Here is a 19,017-nt window from a genome sequence, read left to right on the forward strand (position 1 = left end):
ATTTTATTTTTATGAATTCCACACATACTGGCATGTTTCTAAAGTCAACAATGCTAATAGAATTACGCTCTAAATGTGAAAGCAGGCACAGTGGAAAATGCCTTTTGCCATGAAGCGGCAGATAAAAGAATCTGTCAGAGAATGTCGTGTTTATTGCAGAGGGGAAGAGCAAATGAGATTGTGTCTGAGCGCGTGCCGGACGGCTGTGGGCTCAGCACAAGGCTGCTGGATGGCTCCTACTTCTTCATCCTCCTCTTCTTCCTCCTCCTCCCACCGTGCAGTGGCGGTGCTGGTGCTGACCTGCTCACGAGTTCTGCCCGTGGGCTGCCTTCTCTGTAGGACGTTTGATCTCTGAGATAATTAGCTGGTTTCTAACATTTCAGGCTTGATGGTGATTAGACTCGCAGTAGAGAATCACTGCATGATCATCTCTGTGCAAAGTAACGGCATGGCCATGTCGTGCTTTGGTATCACAAAGCCAAGACCAAACCTAACAGCATCCCAAAGACATGGAAGAGGAAATTCACAGGGGATTCTGCCCTACCAAAATCATAGACACGGAATATCTCGAGTTGGGAGGGACCCACATGGATGACTGAGTCCAACTCTGGGAGGATTAAATGACCTTTCTGGTTCAGCTGTGGAATTTTTAGTGCTTACCTAGGAAGGTCCCGGTGAATCCCAGTGCTAAGAAGCTGGAGATGACAAACAAGGTCCCTACAGCCATGATGGCCAAGCCTGAGTAATAGGCCCAGTGGCTGTCCAAGCCCTCCAGCTTCGGCTGGCTCTTCATGGCTTCTGTGAAGCTGTCGGAGAGACAACAAGGGCTGTTATAGCAGCGACTCATTGCTAACATCACCCCTCTGGGAGATGCAGAGCTTTGGGAGAGGATGCTGCTGGGGGAGGGCACTTCTCAGGGTCTCTTTTTCCGTCTGAACCTACTCCAGCTCCCAATGGCAGAAGCCACAGAGCCTGGTGAGCAGCCAGGACTTGCCTTGGGGAAGTTATTTTTACTTGCAACCCTCCTGGAAATATCAACCCCACTGCACCGCAATATCTAATGATGCCCTTGCATGTATATGCTGGAGGCTGCAGAACCTCGGCACTGGGAGGGCTGGGAGTAGCCTGCCGGGTTATCTCATGCTCCCACCCCCATTCCTCTCCTCCACCAAAATATTTTGCAGCCTTCATGCGTTCGCCACGTGCCCAGGAGTGATTCATGACTGCAGGCTGACAGGCAGGGGGAGGATTTGAACATCAAAAGGAAAACACGAGATACGCAGATTTGGGAGTGCGAGCACTGCTTCTCATCGAGGCATTTCAGGTCTGACCTTCCCAATACTCATTTGTGAGTGCAATAATTGTGACCTCCATCTTGGGCCATCTGAACTGTGCCCAGGAGCAGGGCTTGGCCTCTCACATAGCTCCAGTACCCGTGTATGCCCACAAACAGGATAACGCCGTGATTAAGAAATGCTCATTAATAATAGCGAGATAACAGACCCACAGTGCTGTATGCAGGCTTACTCCACATGTGTCTGACACACGAGGTAGGAAACTTGGAGCTTTTTTTTTTCAAACGAGCACCCTGGAGGCTGAAATTCAAGTGGAATAACAGCACTCCTGCCTCTGGCCATTGCTGCCTGCCAGGCACAGCTTTTCCTCCTTGTGCTCCTGGGTCTTCACGTGGAAAGAGCCCAGCAGTTTCCCTGGCTGTTCCACCACGCTGCAGGCAGGGCTGCCAACTGCTCTGACATTATCTGCAGCATTTGGGATGTGGTTTTTTTTCACGTCCAGCTCTCTGAGTCTTGCAAATCCCTCAGTTTTCTTTGCTGCGTCAATTGAAGCCGAGAGCCCTGCCAGAGATGTGGCTGCAAGCACACCTTGCGAAGGCTCAGAAGGCAGACAGAAGGCACACACACTGAGCAAAGCCAGGGATGATTCTTCATCCTTATGCTTTAGAGACTTGGATGTTATTTTTTGTTCTCCTTGGAGCTCTTTCCTATAAGATTTGCTGCTCTCTGGGAGGTTTTAGGCCCCAGAGCAAGATGCTTCATCTTCACTTTGGACTGGAGCGAAGCAGCAAAACATGGAATAATATCATGTGCTTGGGAGGGAGCAGGAAGGAGCCCAGGAGAGTTGCTGCAGTGCCCAGCACACCTCCCTCTGCTCACCAGCTTCAGTTTGGTTCAGCTTCAAATCACTGCTGACGGAAACGTGCCACCCTGGCTTATCATGAAGCAGCAGCAGCCTCACGTCCCTCTTCATGACATCCCTGGTATTTATTACTAAGTGACACAAGAGTCCCCTATGACGAAGCAACCCTGCTACCAGCCCAGCCTGGCTTTGCGTGGAAAGCGATTGCTCAGAGGCTGCTTTTGGCTCAGGGTGATGAGGAATCATGCCACTGTGCATCTCTGAGCCTTCCCTTTCCTACGTTCATGACCCACCTTGGCTTTGGAGTACAAGAACAAAGGTGGCACAAATGGGGTGACCACAAATCAGCTTTGCAACCAATGTATGACGGGGGTTTGCTTTGGCAAAGCCATCTCCCCTGCTCCAGATGATCCCATTCCCCCCTTTTTGGTACGGCTGCACGAGCTGCCCTCATCAGCATGTCCCACTTAGTCCCCTGCTGTTCAGCTTACAGCTAGAGAGGGAGGTGTTTGCATGCAGATAATGGACTGCCTTTCCCTCGAGTGATGCTTTATATCTTCCTAAACACACACTCTATTTGCATTAAACATGATGCACACTGGAGTTTTCAGGATTGGTAAATAAACCTTTTAAGCATTTATGATGCCGGGCCATGACAAGCAGCATGGAGCTGTCAGAGACGGCAATTATTCTGGCATCTGTGACTGCTCCTGGGTGGCAGGGGAGCGCAGCAGCTCTGAGGCTCACCCTCCTGGCACAGGAGGACGAGGCAGAGGCTGTCTCCTTCCATGTCATGTAGCCGTTCCCTTTGCCATGTGCCTCCAAGTCACGTTCATCGCAGCATTTATTTCTGGCTACACCTCCCGGCAGCGTCCTGGCTCGGCACTCAAGAGGACCCCAATTAGAGCCATCCTTTGTCCCACTACCTGGAAATGCTTTGTGCACCGAGCGGAGCGATTGCCATGGTGAGGAGCTCCCCTCTTACACGGTAGAGATGGATGGGCTGTGACCTACTTTAATCACATCCCTGGCTGCTGGCTCAAAGGTGCCTGTGTCTGGGGGGGCTCTGGAAAGTGCCCCGGTTCTGAGGAGTGCAAACAGGGGAATGATGCTTCTTCCAACATCTTCCCATGGGTATTTGCCAGCTTTCCAGTGTGAGTGGCACAGGTGTAAAACCCAAATCCACCAAAGCAGCATATTTGGCCAATTCCCGAGGGCTGCAAACAACCCGTGGCCACCACAGTTGTGCACATTGGCTGGCTTTGCAGCAGGGAGCCAAGGCAACAGGCACTGTTTGGCCCACCCTTCCCAAAACAGAGAGGCGCGCGCTCAGACACTCATCTGTTGCTACGCAGGCGGTGCCACTGCATGGGAATAAAATATATGAACTGGAAAAGCACCCACAAAGTGTCCCTGCAGCGCAGGGATGTGGATGTCATGCAGGTGGAAGTGGTTTTAACCCATGGCACGTTGGGCACCAAGGCGAGAGAAATGTGCTGTGGGTACTGGAGGTACCGGTCGAGTCTGCAGAAATGGGTGTTCATTTAGTTAAAAGGTGATTGCAACATCAAAGTGCTGACCATGCAGCCTAAATACGTCCCGAAAAGCCACATGGAGCATGAAGCAAGCCTGGAAATACTGTATGGAGAGAGAAGCTCCAGGCCTCCCTCAAAATGTGGCCCACAGTGACCACATTTTGTAATCCCTTTCCCATAAAGGAGGGCAAAGACCTCATCAAGCAAACTGGGTCGCTGCTGTGATGCTCCCTTTAATGATCCCAAAAATCAGCCTGGAAACTGGGCAAGTGCAATTGGGGCAGAACTGGGCCAGGGGCCGGAGGCAGCGGGAAGCAGCAGAGGTGCGGGACGTCCCCGTGCTGGAGGCTTTGTTCCCTGTGGCAATAGCAGGCAAGGGGGGTGAACCCATCCAGTGGAGCCCAGCAGCAAACAGTGCCACACGCACACTGCAACAAAAGACCTTGTTCATTACAGAAACAAATGCTGAAATCATCCTGCCGGTAGCATCAGCAATTGTCAGCCTGGTCATCATCTTCACAGCTTCTTTTGCCAATAATGACTTTGCTTTTCTGCCTGCGCCACTGTCAGTTATTTAGGTCACACTGTTTAGCAGCAGCTTCTCCCCCTGGCCAGCAGTGGCACCTGGGGGTGCTTTGGGCCACCTGGGGCTTTTCCTGGATGATGTCAGAGGGGACTTTGGCTGCTTTAGGCTCAATTCTCATCAGAGCATGGTCATTTCTGCACAAAACACTCTGTCAATGCCGTTTACACCACCTCTATTTTGACACAAGAGCCAGGAATTATGCAGCACTGAGTGTAAAGCTGAGGAGCACCATTGGGGAATGGTGTACAGCCCTTTCCTGGGCAAAGACCCATCCTAGAGTAGAGTCTTTCTCTTGAGCAGACAGAGCATGGTGCCAAAGGCACTGCCCTTGCTCAGCCTCCATGGAGCTTGCTTGGAATGAAGGCAACACAGCACTGAGTTCCTTGAGAGCTCTGCTCTCATCAACCTCTACATGTGTGTGACTGTTGCCTTATAGCTCAGACAAATGCACCGAGATCCTGAAAGTGGGAAGTCCATAAGCTCCCTGTGTACAAAAGCACCTACAGATGTTTGCTCTGAGCCAGGGAGCTTGCAAAAGCGTTCAAACGGGAGCATGGGACAGCTCCAAGGAAGCACCAGTGGCTTTTTGCAGTCAATGTGGTGTCAACAAGGTGACTACTGCAGGAGAGAGTGAAACTGATTGGAAATTTGGAGGACCATAAGGGTTGTCACAACCTATGTCAAACAGTCATAAACTGCTGGGGTAATAAACGGTGCAGATAAACAGTTCAAAAGTTCAGGAGGTGTTTTCGCTGACAAAGGCCTTGCTGATGGAAATTCCTTGCTTCTTGCAGAAAGAACATGATTGTAGTGAAAGTCGTCATCGCTTCATAGCAATTAAAGAAGCTTGTCTTGTGCTGTTGACTAAGCTTGTCCTCGCTGGTCACAGGTCGTTCTGGATTATTTCTCAGAAACATGCTAAGGCTGATAATGAAGTTCAGAACTGGGAAACACCTATTTGCTTAACGAGCATAGGATATCCCTCTTCTTACAATCAAGGTATCCATTTGGAGGGAAATTGGAGACTGTCACGGCGCTGAAGTGGGGACAGGACAGAGGAGGGGACCCTGGCATGGAGCATGGGGCAATGCAGCCGTGTGGCCCTGCAATGGGGGCTTCCAGCCGGGATGCCAACCTGCAGCCCCTGCTCAACAAAAACACCCTCAAAGCATAAAGAGAGGAGTTTCGAAGGCTGTGTTGGAACACAGGGGATGCAGTGTAGTGGGCAGGCTGAGCCGGGCATGGAGGCAGTGAGCTGTCCAGGTGTATTTGAGGGCATCTCCAGCAGCTGCAGCTCTAATGCTCATCCTGAAATCTTCCCATTGCTCCCACTGGCAAGGACTTGCCTTGTTTGAATAGTGTGAGGTACAGCGTTGGGACAGGTCAGTCTCTTTGTCTCTCCCAGCCATGCCCTGTCAGTGCCTCACGGTGACCCTGGAGCTCAGCAGGACCACTGGGAGCTGAGGCTGCCCCTCCTACAGCTGTGTTTTTAATTAAAGGCTGGGCACAAAGCTTTGCATTGCTTCCCAGACAACAAGTGGCTATGTCATCTGTGCAAGAGATTGCTGAGGCATACTCCAGCAAAATCCGAGCACACAATGTCACTGAGATGCGAGCAGAGCACACACATGCCCTCTGCAATGCCTGAATTCAATTACGGCCACATTCATTGCAGGCTTTCTTATGGCTTCTGCAATAAGCAGTAGCTGTGACAAATGCAGAAGGGCAAGGGCAGGTCTCGGTGTCACTTCCAGGAAGGCAAAGCTCTTAACTACATGTGCAAATTCCAACCTGAGATCTCTGTGCCTGGGAAATTACCTGAAGTACTAAACAACCCATTAGCTCTGACCCTGGCATAATTGAATCTGGAAATTTAGTAGAGTCTGTCTCTTCTAACAGCGTCGAAGATAAAGCCTATCAGATCGCAGATAAATTGCTGGCATTGAGGAAATCTTCTGCAGTAAACCTCTTTGCTGCACTTAGAACGTCAAAAGGCGTATTCCCATGGTGTACAGCGCATCAGTCATACAACACTATTAGCTAGCACAGGTAGTATTTAAACAGATCGCAGATAAGGGTTTAAAGAGACTGCTTGCTAAGTGCACAGATAATCCCACTCTTCTGCTCAGGAAACTGCGGCTTCTTAAAAACAGGTTTGATTTTGTTTATAGTTTCCATGAGAAAATTAAAAGATTTTGCTGTTACATATGACCCATGCTGCACAAACAGCCTTCCCGCCACCTGGGCTGTACACAGGGCAGGGGAAACAACCCTGACAGAGAGGGACAAGAAAACCTGTGGCATCTGATGGCTGTTGATGCTGATGGTTTGCTCTCCTGAACACAGCCACCCCATCTCACCCCTCTGCTTGCCAGCAGAACTCCAAATCCTGGAATAAATCTGGCTGAAGGCATAAACCAACAGCACATAAGGCTGATAGACAGGCTGGATACAACACTGCAGAGCAGATGTCCCTCATCACCCTGCCTTGCAGATGCATTTCTTTGCATTTATGCATAGCAGTAGAGTGAGCTCCTTACCAGTGGCTGCGCACGCAGTTGAGCAGCAGGATAACAGCGCCCAGGCAGTAGCAGGCGGTGTGTGGAGAGCCGAAGCCTCGGCTGAGTGCCCGCGTTTTGTGCTCCCATCTTGCTACCTGGAGAGACAATAGAGAATAGGAGGGGTGATTGGAGGTGCACAGCCCCACTGCTGCTCGGAGAGCACTGTCTCCATGGCCTTGTGTGAGAAGTAAGCAGGGATCACTGATTTGATGTGGCTTAAATGGAGCCTGGGAGGAAAGCCCAGTTCTAATCATGCCAAGATCTCCCTGTCCACCACACAAGCCAGCAGCACTGAGCACTGGCTCTCAGAAAGCCTCCTTCACATCAACCTTAGGGGTCCCCTGGCTTGTATAACAGGCACGAATGTAGCTGAGGGCATTGCCAAGGCTGACCCAGAGCCATTGAAACCAACAAGCTCCTGGTATTACTTTCCTGGAAGGAAGAAGGAAAACAGATCCCAGAGCAGGCAATGGACACCCTCGTCTGGTTTTCCAGGCTCTGTGATCTACATCCAGCTGTGGGAACACACCTGGCAGGGGTAATTCCTCCCAACCCACTTCCAGAAGAGCTGCAGGTTTTCCAGAGAAGCAGAAGCTGATGGCTCCCTGCCCAAAGTGAGGTGCCCTTCACACCCCAAGATGCTGCTGCACAGAGGTGGCTGGAACCGCTCCCCAGAACTGGAAGTCTGCATCCACCCAAGTCACCATAACCAGGATCTTCACCCCAAAGCAAACCAAAGTCTTTACATGACTAACTTTTCTGCCTTTCTGTATCCCTCAAAATGCTGTAGGTATATTTATTGCCTCTTCTAGGTTTCATTTTCAGGTCCTGTACTATGGCTTTCCTTCTCCCAAAGAAACTGTAGGTCCCCCATTCCTGGAGGTGCCCTGTCCCTGGAGGTGCCCAAGGCCTGGCTGGATGGGAGCCCTGGGCAGCCTGATCTAGTGAATGGAACCCTGTCTGTGGCTGGGGGCTTGGAACTAGGTGGCCTCTAAAGTCTCTTCCAACCTTAGCCATTCTATAATTATGTGATTCTATGGTTTAGATCAGACCCTGAATTCAAGCCAATCCAAGCACACTCAGGCAATGAAGCGAGAGGCGGGAGTCGGGGGAACGGCTGAACATCAATTTGCTTCTCAGACATGGGTGGCTCTTCATTAGCTTCAGACATACTTCAGCCCCTCGCATGGAGCCTGGGCAGCTCTGGGGGGCACCCATAATACAGCTATTCTGAGTTCATTTGGTAATCTATTGGCTTCATTTAAGCAGCGAGCAGAGAAGAGCAGCTTTGCAGGTGCTGCTTTCTTCCCAGGCTGATGCAGGAGCACAAAGAAGAGGGGGACTGCTGGCTTCAGGAGGGGAGTGAGATGAAAACCTCCGATAAGCAGGGCACTGATTTCACATGCTGAGAGCTGATTCAATTAGTTATGCAATGATTGCTCCGAAATTACAAATCCACTCATGACAGAGAGAGCTGCTTCGCTGCCTTTTTCTGGCTGGTATAAATAGTTTGTATTCTAAATTGAATTTAAAACACCGTGCGTCATGCTGCTGCTAAAATGGGAGCTGCTGTTTGAACGCTGCGAGATGGGAAAAAGAAATATGGGGTGAGTTACTGGCTTTGGAAAGGAAAAGAAGTAACCATACAGGTGACTGAGTCACGGATGAGAAATGCGGCCACGTGCCCGTTATCTATGTGAGCTCCTTAATTCCCTGGAAATTATCCCAGCGGCGCTCGCATGGCTGCAGCTCCTGGCTGGTATCAGGAGGGTTGCAGAACATCTCAGCCAGTGGCAGAAGTGGAGCTGGCAGCGCTGTAGGGCTGAGTAGAGCTCTTCTGGTGGTCTTGTTAATTCCCCTCACCATAGTGCTCCTTTACAAGACAAGGTGGATGGAGAACGTTTCTGAGCCCTTCGGGAGCTGTCCCAGCTGTGTTGGTGCTGCTCCTGGTGCACCAATGCATCACCTCCTCTTGGGTTGCCACAGCCTTTGGACAGAGCTGGGACTCTTCCCCAGGCACCCCAGAAGCTCACACACGAGTCACCACTGAACAAGAGCCTGAGCTTCCTGAGGGGGCCCACACTGGTATTTCAGCTTCCTAACAATTAATTTGTTCCGGTTCTGGTTCTGTTCCTTGAGCAGCTAATTAGTTCTGGCTCGATTCTGCTTTTCTAATTTTAGTCATTTGCTGGCTAATATTAGCTCTTGTTCAACCTGCGGTTACGCAGCTGGCATTATGGTTTTACAGAATCATGAGACGACGTGTTTTTATTTACTGCATGATGGATACGAGATGATTTTGGCATCCTCCATGGCTGCAGCTATTCCCGGTGCCATGCCTGTTCCCTCGGCTGAGCCTGGCTGCCCACTTTCCCAGCGCTGTGCCTGGGCAACCCAAGTGATCTTGGCATCAGGATGGGGAGCCCCATGTGCCAGCTGTCCAAGTGTTTTCAGTTTTCCAGCCTCCTTGTTTGGGTACAGAGTAATACCAACTTTCCTGCCTTACCCAAGAGTCAAAACAATAGAAAACCCAAGAATTCCTCCAAAGGCCTGTGCTTTTACTTTAGGAAGCTTGCTGATGGCTATAAGAGATTGTTGAATGTTTCCCCAATGCTCATTATAGAAATAATTCAGCAAGCAGACAAGGCTGCAGAGCTGGCTGTGCTGCTGGGTCCCAAGCTCTGCTTTTGGCATTTTCCACCTCCCCGGGCATCATTCCCCACCCACATAACGCTGTGCCGATCGCTGTGCACGCCAACCCAGTCATCTCCCCAACCACCTGGGCAAATGCAAAAACAAAAATGAAAGCACAGGCGCACATCCCCAGTGGCTGCCCTGATATGAAGAAGGAAATGTTCTGAGTTTCCCATTCTTTTTTTGGGTGGGTAAACCTTCCCGAGCCGCCTTGAGACGGGCCACAAATATCTGCTTGAAAAACAATTTCATCTCATGAGCTCGCCTCTGCAGTTGATCAACGGGAAATGCTCTTTACAGCTTTCTGTGCATGGCAGACCATATCCTCTCATTAATATTTAGTATTTGTTTCAAGGAAATTGATTTTTTTTGTCTGCCATCCAAGGAAGTGAGCTTTTGAGCATGCTACATTTTAATTTGCTCAACCCCAGCTTTGAAATAGAGACTTTGTTATGTTTTGCATGACTCCCTTTCTATATCAGGCTTGCCCCAGAGGTAGGGAACGAAACCAGATACCCCAATGGCTCAGTGTTGCATCTCAATGCTAATCAGCTGGTCATGTCCTCATGTTGCCCCATTGCCATAGCACCAGAACAGCGTGTGGGCTCTGGTGAATTTAGGCATATGGAGTGCCTGGGAAGGATTATCAGCTCTCTTTCACAAAGGGAAACTGAGGCATCAGAGGGCTCTCCCTGCTTCTGGAGATGCTACTGCCCTGACCAAGCTGTTGGCACAGAGTGAGTGAACTATTCTGGGCTAAAAGATGACTATGATGCTATGCTCTATGCTTCTATTATTCTGTGGTAGATGTAGCACTTAGGGACATGGTTTAGGGCATGATGGTGATGGGTGAATGGTTGGGCTAGATGACCTTAGTGGTCTTTCTAGATGATCTTTAAGGTCCCTTCCGACCTAAGGCATTCTATGATTCTATGGCAAAGAACAGGAGATGCCTCCCTCGTTGTACCTTGTCTCACAATATTTTCCATCATGTAGGGCCCAGGAAACAGCCCACCAAAGAATATAGGACTCAAACATTTAATGAAAAGCCAAGAGGAAGAGTAATCATTTCTGTGCACCCCAGTCCCAAGAGGATATGCATGCATAAACCAAGCCCTGCATACCTGGACAATTCAGCTCAAACTCAAAAGCCTTCATAGAAGAAAGACATGAGCAAAACTTTTAACTCTCCCCTTCTGGCTGAGCTCCCCTGGGTCAAGGCCCAGGCCCATCCTCCCTGGGCACTGTGCTCTGTGCTGCTGCTGGGGCAGACGAAATCCCAACTCTGAGCTTCGTTGGCCCCATGTGAGCATCTCCTACAGTGGTAGATGTGTCCTTGCCAGCTCACAGAGCGAGGATAGGGCAGGAAATGTGACGGTACTCCTATTTCACCTTTAGAGACCATGGGAACAGAACTGTTCCCCTTCTATGAAAAATCCATTTTCCCTCATTAAACCAGCATGACGTTCTCTGCTCTCTGTCACAGCCTGGGTGCCAGAAAATGACCTTGCTTGCAGTTATTGCATTTGTCTAAAAAATGGGAGAAAATAGATATGCCTGAGCACCCAAACTCTGACTAAGGCACTCACAGGTGTTACATGGAACAGGGAGGGTGCAATGAGGCAGGGCGGGAATAACTGAGCAGGCTCAATGTAAATGCACACACTGCACGCCTGGCAGCACTGGGGCTGGCTGACCTTTGCCAAATGCCAGAGCAGGCAGCATCTATGGCTGTCCCAAGTGACCGCAGAGGAAATGAGTGTGGCCTGACCTTATCCTTCCTAACAAACCATGCTCTCGGTGCAGATGGTTTATTGCTGAGTGCTGGAAAGGCAGCACTGCTTGATCAAGCTGCAAGCTGCAACCTGGCCTCCTTGAGGCACATATCTGAGCGGTCCTGCAGCTCCAAGGGGAGAGAACCTCAGATTAAAACCTCAGCAGAAGTAGGAGGGGGAAAGCAGGCAGGTCTGATGCTGGGGAGCACCATGCTGCCTTCCACATTTGGTATTTCCATCACCAGGTTGCTGTATCCCTTCCCAAACTCCCTGTCATCCCAGCCCAGGAGCAGCATGGTGGGGATGCTGGATGCCCACGTGCAGCCCCATCTGCCCACCACAGCGCTGGGCACGGCACAGGCTTTCCAAAGGCACGCGCAGCAACGCCCCGGGGACCCGCGTGCCACTGGCAGCAAGAACATGATTAGCAGGAGCTCTGGGCAGCGAAGGCAGGAGAAAAAGAACAGAACAAACCATGGTTTAATTTGTACAAGCTGGTAATTATAGTTGCTATCTGTCTGAAATCTCTATTGAGTTTATTTAAATATGTTCTCCGTGAAGGCCATTCAAGACAGGAATTATCAAGGTGTTGCAGCAGAAGAGATAATGCCATGCAGTTTTCAACAGATCAAGGGCTGATTAGGAGGAATTAATTAGCTGCTTAAACAGCCCTTGACTCGCTGCAGCAATTAGCAGTCACCTCCCCTCAGTCACGTTCCCTGTGCAGCCGTGGCGGTGATAGGAAGAATTGCTGTCCCCGCACCACTGATGAACAACGGATGTCCTCCTTCCCATAGCCATTAGCAGGCTGGTTCTTCATGCATCCCTCATCCACCTCTTGTATGCTATGACCCATCAGTTCTCAGCTGTACTCCACTGCTGGCACTGCTCAGCAGACTGAATGCCATGTGCCACCCCGCACTGCCTGCCTGCACCTGCAGAGCTGTCCCCAAATGGATGCTTTGCATCCATCTCCACCAGCAGGAGGAGAAGCTGGTGCTTAAGAGAAGCTGTGAGACCCGTTTGTGCCCCACTGCCTCCTGCCATTGCACCAAAGGGCTCAATGTCATTTAGTTACTTCCTCCTCCACTGAGGGAAGCCACTGCAGCTTCAAACTGCCTGATCCAGGATCCGAGCTGTTGCTCTGAAGACTTCTTCACTCCCCGGCACTCAATTACAGAATGCTGTGAGATGGTAATGGAGCCCGAAAGCTTTTTAGCAAATGATTAAAGCCCTGCAAAGTTCCCCCACTTAGTGCTGGAGCAGCAGCTTCCAGTCCATGCAATTAAAACACTGCAGAGTTATTAGAAGAGACAGGCACCGTATTAACAGTTTCATGGAAGCTATAAGGCAACACAAGCCAGAGACTTGGTTTGTAAATGCCTTTTTTTTTTTTTTTTTTTGCTAATGCACCAAGAGGAGATGAGACATAGGTGCAATCCAAGTGTTAAAGTACCTCCAGGATCAGTGCAGACCCATGGCGAGGACAGAGTGGGGTTTGCAACATCCCATTCCCAAAGGACACTGCAGCTGAGGCAGGGAGCAATGGCAGAAGTGGTGAAGAGTTAAGCCAGCATGGTCAGAAGTGTGCCCTTGGCTCCCAGTGAGGCGCTGCTGAAATCCTGGAGTAATGAGCAGCAGACAATGGAGACAGCGGGTGACAGGTTGTGCCACACACAGAGTTGGAGCAGGGAATGGGCTCATGGCAGAGCCTGAGGGTGCTGGGCACCCTGAGCCTTGACACATGTCCCAAGGCCACCCCGGGAGGCTGCAGCAGTCAGTTTTCTCACTTTCCCAGTCTGTACGATGGTAATAACAGCTGTCAGCGAGGCGCAGCCAAGTGGAAAGGCTTAGCTGGTCTGTGTCTGCCAGAGCTTCAAAAGGAAGACATTGGTTCGACTCAAGAAGACTTTTCCATTGCCTTTCATGGGCCTTGGGTGTGGGGATTTGTTGTTTGTTCTTGCCAAAAAAAACAACAGCAGGGTTTAGGAAGGACTACGTGGTATGTGGATTGGCTGCGTAAGGACACTGCGGCATGGGAACAGCCAGCTGGAGCGGCACGGCTGTGAGCACAGGTGACAGATAGCTTCATAGAGGACAAAAATGCATGTGGAAAGCACGGAACGCTGCAAAAAATGAGAGCACCCAGGGCTAAAGAAGATAAATATTGAGAAGCTAAAGGCAGGTCAGGCTTCCCTTCAAAGCCCACCCAGCCTTGGTGGTATGGGGCCATTGGTAGCTTTGAGGACAGCCCCTCTCTGGCAGCATAGGCATAGCAGAGCTGCGGAACTCATCTGTGTCACTGTGACAAAGCTGTCACTGAAACGGGGGAGTTAAGAGGAAGAAATTAGTGCTGAAGTACTTCTTCTGGCAGCTCTTCCCCGAAGAAGCCAGCGTGCTGCAGACGAGGGGTCAACGGGATCCAGTCTGAGGACTTTGACACACAGGGAGAAGAGTAGAGTGACTGTTTATTTAGAATTGGAAAGATGAGTGCTATGGAAACCCAACTTGTCTCAGGCATGGATGAGTTTAGCCTAGAAAAAAAGCCCACATCCTTCTCCAGTGAAAGCAATTGGACTGAAATGGCACAGGTCACCTCAGCTAACGGCCTTGAGTTGGGGAAAGAAAACGAGTCGGCAGGTAAACAGATAAGGGTTTCATAAGGACTGGGTACGCTTTACCTCAAAGCTGTCCCTTGAGATTACCTCCACACGAGTCTTTACCTTGAATCCACTCATGATAAACAGTTAGATAATAAATTTCATTTGTCTAATAGTGTTTATGTGATTTGTCAAAGTACCATCTCATTAGCTGACTGTAATAAAAACAAGCCCCTACTTAACGAACACCAAGGCAGCCCAGGTCTGCAAATGTTCCATGAGCCATATCCTCTCCTCTTCAATAAAAACAAAACCGACATGGAATATGGGCTGTACTTGCTAGCAATTTCCAACACAAAATCTGAACAGCTTCTCCTCAAGGCAAGGAGCTCATGATTTATGTCCGAGGAGCTGGAAGCTGAAGGCAGGTGATTCTGCGTAACCCACGATGAGCTGTGTTAATTAACTCTGGCAGCGGGCGTCTGGAGCCCTTACCAGCAGCTCCTCTAGCCCATGCAAGGATCACACCGCATGGCCCTAAAAGGCTCTGCCGGCCAACACAGCCCATGGAAAAAGCAGTTGTGAAATAACGACTTCTCCAGAGCGCAGCACGGGCTGTGGGAGGCCCTTCCCTTCCCAGCCTGGGATGGGGTGTGGATGGCCCACACTGCAAATGCATCCTAACAAAATGAGCTCCTGAGGGCAGCGACAGGCAAAGGCTGCACCTGCACCAGTACCCGGGGCTGGAGCCCACAGGGACCCATCTCGGATGAGCAGCTCAGGTGCCAGATGAGCATCTTGCACGCAGGATGAGGAAGCGTTTTCCCTGATGGGATTTTGCACATTTTAGTTTTCGCATCTTCCATGCTCAGATGTCTTGGCTCACGCTCAACCTGAGCCAGAAAACCACACATCTCATATTTTCATACATTTTTTGGAGCATTTTCCCTGAGAAAAACAGGTCTGACTTTGTTCCGGCACTCTGTCAAGCAGGCACCTTCCCAAGCCGACTGGAAGCGAAGGTGCACGTCGGTCTCTCAATGATTGAGACTGTTCTGCCCATCTCACACCCTGTACTTGCTTGTTTTTTTTTCTGTTGCTCATACTCCTGCAGCAATAAGTAAGCAAAGCAGGGGAAGGTGCCTGAAGTGCTATACACACAGACGCTGCTCTGAACCCGGCCATCTGCCCAGAAGACCCATTTTTAAACAAAGCACTCCAACAATAGCACTGACGATGTTTGATCTGGCATCGATTTGTAAAGAGAAGCTCTGAGCTGCACCACGCTGTCAGCAAGAGCTCAGTACAAATGCCACATTACGAGGCAGCCAATGTCTCTCTTTTTTAAGACTTCCCTTCTATTTTCGCACCTCCACTCTGCTGTGTTGTTTCCAAATCAGGCCCTGGATCATAGCTGATCCACGGTGCTGAGGTCAAGTCTTTCTGAAGTCGCTGCAGATTTCAGTGCCTTGGGTTTGGTTTTAGATGGGGGCACAAAGCTTTCTATCTTTGTCACAAAGCATCCACTCTGCTTTCCGAAGCTTTCCAATCATTGCTGCAAACCTGCAGTTTAAACCTCTGTAACAGCTGCAAATAAGGCCAGTCGGATTAAACCCAGTTATTCCAGCTGGAATAAAAGTGGACAGTCTTCAGCAAATGCATCCTGTGTAAGAAATATCCTCTTAGCAAGCTGAGACAAGCCTCCTCTGGTTCCAGGTAAAAGGAGATTGAGGTCAGCTAACGGCTCTGACATTTCTTGAAGCCTCTGATTAATTGCAAAGAGGCTGCTATAAAGCTGCCCCGGAGATGTCAGCTAACGCTATGGCTTTCTGCTCTCCCACATGACCTGTATTGCAGTGCAGCACCCAGCTCTGTCACCACATTCCCAACCATGTCCCCAGCCTGCAGATGTGCCACTCAAGGCTGAAAACCAAAGCTGGATGCTGCACTATTTCAAGACAAGCGATTCTTTCAGCAGTCATAGCCCACAGGAGTGGAGATACTTAGACTCTGTTGTCTTAAAGATTAAATCAGAGGCTCCAGCTCATCCAACATACAATAGTAAGGGGAGATAGCAAAGGAGAAGGGGACTGGAGGAGTGCTGGAGGTGATTCACAGGCAGAAGCATCTCAAGATGCAAACACATCAGCACACAAACAGAGCCTCACGTGCTGACCAAGATCATCTATTTGCTGTGGGGGTTTGCAGGCCCAGAAATCATCTTTGCAGTGTGCTGTTGTTAATAGGTTTGCTTGTATTCCAGCTCAACCCTGCTCATTAGCCACCCTGTTGAATCTGACACTAATTCAGGATCACTCCTATTGCTACAAATATATAATAAAATTGCCTCCATGCAGAGGTTGTTTTCTTCCTCTTTGCCCGTAATGCAGGTCTGGTAGCATCTCCTGTATCTGTTAATAAAGACCATTATACCCAGAGTTTCTCAGCAAGTAAAAATTACAGTCATTAGCCAGTGACTGATGAGAGACAGAAACACCATTTCTGCCCAGGCTGGCAATAACAGAACGCAGAGTACACGTCCCAGTGAGTCGAGCCTTGCTCTCCTGTAACGTGGTACCCAATGTTCTTCATTAGCATCTCTCTTTTTAACAGAGCAAGGCAGCATCCTGCGGTAGGTCACAATTACATAGAACAATTAATTCAGGGAGAAACAATGACGGGCGTTGCAGCGGCACACTGTGCAGCGGGGTTGCCAAAAGGTGACAAGGAAGATGATCAGGAACATTGTAAAGCCCTGCCCAAGCACAAAAACAAAACAAGCAAAGGAACAAGTGATAGCACAAGGAGGCAGGACTGGCTGCTTGTGAACTACTCTGTAATTTTTGTTTTAAGGAGTAGGGAGTTATTACAATTATTGGTCGTAATGCCATAATGGGCAGCACCAGCAGTCTGGGAGCAGGACTTCTTGTCCTGTTTGCAAACAACACACAAAGCTGGTCTGCTTCTCCCACAGCTGTAGCCACTCTCTCTTTGCCCTTTTATGAAATTAGGGCTTAATTCTCTGGGATAAGTCTGCTAATAAGGACTCCCAACACACCCATCCTTCTGGACAGCGTGTTCTCACTCATCGCTCTCCAGAGGCCACGATGGGAGGGTGGGGGGAGAATAAATATACCTGGTGGAGCACAAAATGCAATGGAAACCCAATACCCCTTCACAAAGTAGTGAGAGTTCGCTGGAAGATCGGTACTTGCTGCTCTGCAGTGCAGCTCTGAGCCCCCGTCCTCGCGGCGCTCAGCGTATCGTGTTCTATGCTCTGTGTTAAGCCTCCCCTGGGAACATTTCCCACGGCACCAAGGACACGTATGTTTGTGATGCTGCTGTCGTCCCAGTGGCCAACAATAGAGAGGGACAATGTGATCTTTATGTAACGCAGGCAGCTGAGCTCTGTTCCCCTGTCCTTGGGGATGAGATGTTCACACAGCCCAGCACAACAAGCAGGACCCCAGCCCAGGAAAGCCTTTTTTTGGCTGCTTTGGGAAGTGATGTAGCAATGAATGGGCTCATCTCAATTTTGTAACCAGTGTTTCTACCTCTGTCTGGATTCCAAAGGAGTCAGATCGATGCAAGTCATACTGGGCACGTGGAGCTGCTTATTAGACCTATGTGTGAAGTGAAATAACACTTGTAATAACAATGTGAAGGGTTAAATGCAATAACCAAACCCCTTGGGCTTGCTAGTGGTTCCTATGGGTGATTATGGGAGGCACCAGGTGCAACCACATGCCTCTAGGCTTTTTGCTCATTGCAGGAAATATAACCCCAAAGCCAAGCGAACAGCTGATGATCCCCATATCTGCACTCCAAGGGATTTCTGTTTTGAAGCCTCAAGCCCAATATTGAGATGCGTGTGCAAGCCATGCACAATGCCCAAACCTTGTTGCATTCGTTCCACGCATTTGTACCAAAGCACTGGATGGACCAACAGCCGTGCATGGCTGTGGATGGGGAGGCTGAGTGCATCTGCACCATGTACCCTTGCAACACGCCAGCAGCATCTATACCAGGAACCCACACTCACGTCTGTCTCTGCTGACGGCTGCAGGCAGAAAAGAAATGTTCCTCAATTGGGCAATGCATTCACTTTGGCTTCCGAGTACATCAATCTCTGGAAAATGACTGCACGACTAAGTCTTGAAATGAAACTAATTCATTTCTGCTCTCCAGCCTTGGGAATCAAATGAGTAACTCTACAGTCATTAAAACAATGTCCTGGTAAAAATAAACAGGAAAGGGCACTTAGTAGGAATGCTTCATAGTTAAAAATACTGTATCTCGTCTGAGGTCATTCCGTTTTAGTACGAACAGCCAAGCGTGCCCCAAGATGATCTGATTTGGGATCACTCCAGTGCTGTTACGCATGTATATGCAGCTGTGCTCACCATGGCAATGGGAGGTGGAGGAGATAATTTCTTCATGTCTGATGCTTGGCACACATTGCAGCTTCCTTCTCACCACTGTGAGCATATAGATTTTTATTATTTCACTTGAACCCTTGTAGAAAACTTTGGCTCTCCACCTCAGGGCTATCTGAACTCCAAGATCAATCTGGAACACGAGAGATCTGGAAAAGTATCAGCCTCTCACCCCAAGCCACACATGAACTGAAGGTTTGCTTTTTTTCCCAGTGCAAAATCCTCAGTGGGATTTTACAGATTAAGCATCTACTGTTGGACTCCCCACAGAAAACACGGCTCTGGAGGAAGAGGCAGGAATAGAAACATCACGGCAATGTGGGGTGATTTGGGGTCCCTCTTCCCTTCACACAGAAAGGTGAGGAGGAAGCTCAACTTGGTCTTTCTAAAAGGGGCATTTCTATAGCAAGGGAGAGGCTCAAGCCAGAGGTGGTCATGGATAACATCAGGCAGTACAGAGCTGATGCTGGAGGCAAGAAAAGTAGACAGAGTACTGTAGAGGATCATAGAAGCTGCATGGAACTTTTCCTTCCCTGAAAATGTCTTTGTTCTTTTATGGCAAGGAGCTGCTACAATTACATTTTCCTTTATAAGCGAAGCACAAATCAGATAATGAGCAAACCTCCCACCGCACAAAGGAGGTGACGAAGGTGTTCCACAAGCCCTGATGGTC

At 49.6% G+C, this 19,017-nt stretch overlaps 1 protein-coding gene across 5 annotated transcripts in view; it reads right to left on the minus strand.

The window, feature by feature from the left end:
• Positions 1-19,017, minus strand: part of PEMT (phosphatidylethanolamine N-methyltransferase) — a 37,589-nt gene that overhangs the window by 8,634 nt on the left and 9,938 nt on the right. For all 5 annotated transcript variants that reach the window (NM_001006164.2, XM_015294176.4, XM_015294178.4 and 2 more), the window contains exons 3-4: positions 6,819-6,934; positions 661-806 (exon numbers count right to left, since the gene is read on the minus strand). In NM_001006164.2, coding sequence (NP_001006164.2) covers positions 661-806; positions 6,819-6,934 — 262 coding nt within the window. The remainder of the gene's footprint in view (positions 1-660; positions 807-6,818; positions 6,935-19,017) is intronic.

This window comes from Gallus gallus, chromosome 14 (assembly GCF_016699485.2).
Source record: "Gallus gallus isolate bGalGal1 chromosome 14, bGalGal1.mat.broiler.GRCg7b, whole genome shotgun sequence".
In the NCBI taxonomy this organism is placed as follows: domain Eukaryota; kingdom Metazoa; phylum Chordata; class Aves; order Galliformes; family Phasianidae; genus Gallus; species Gallus gallus.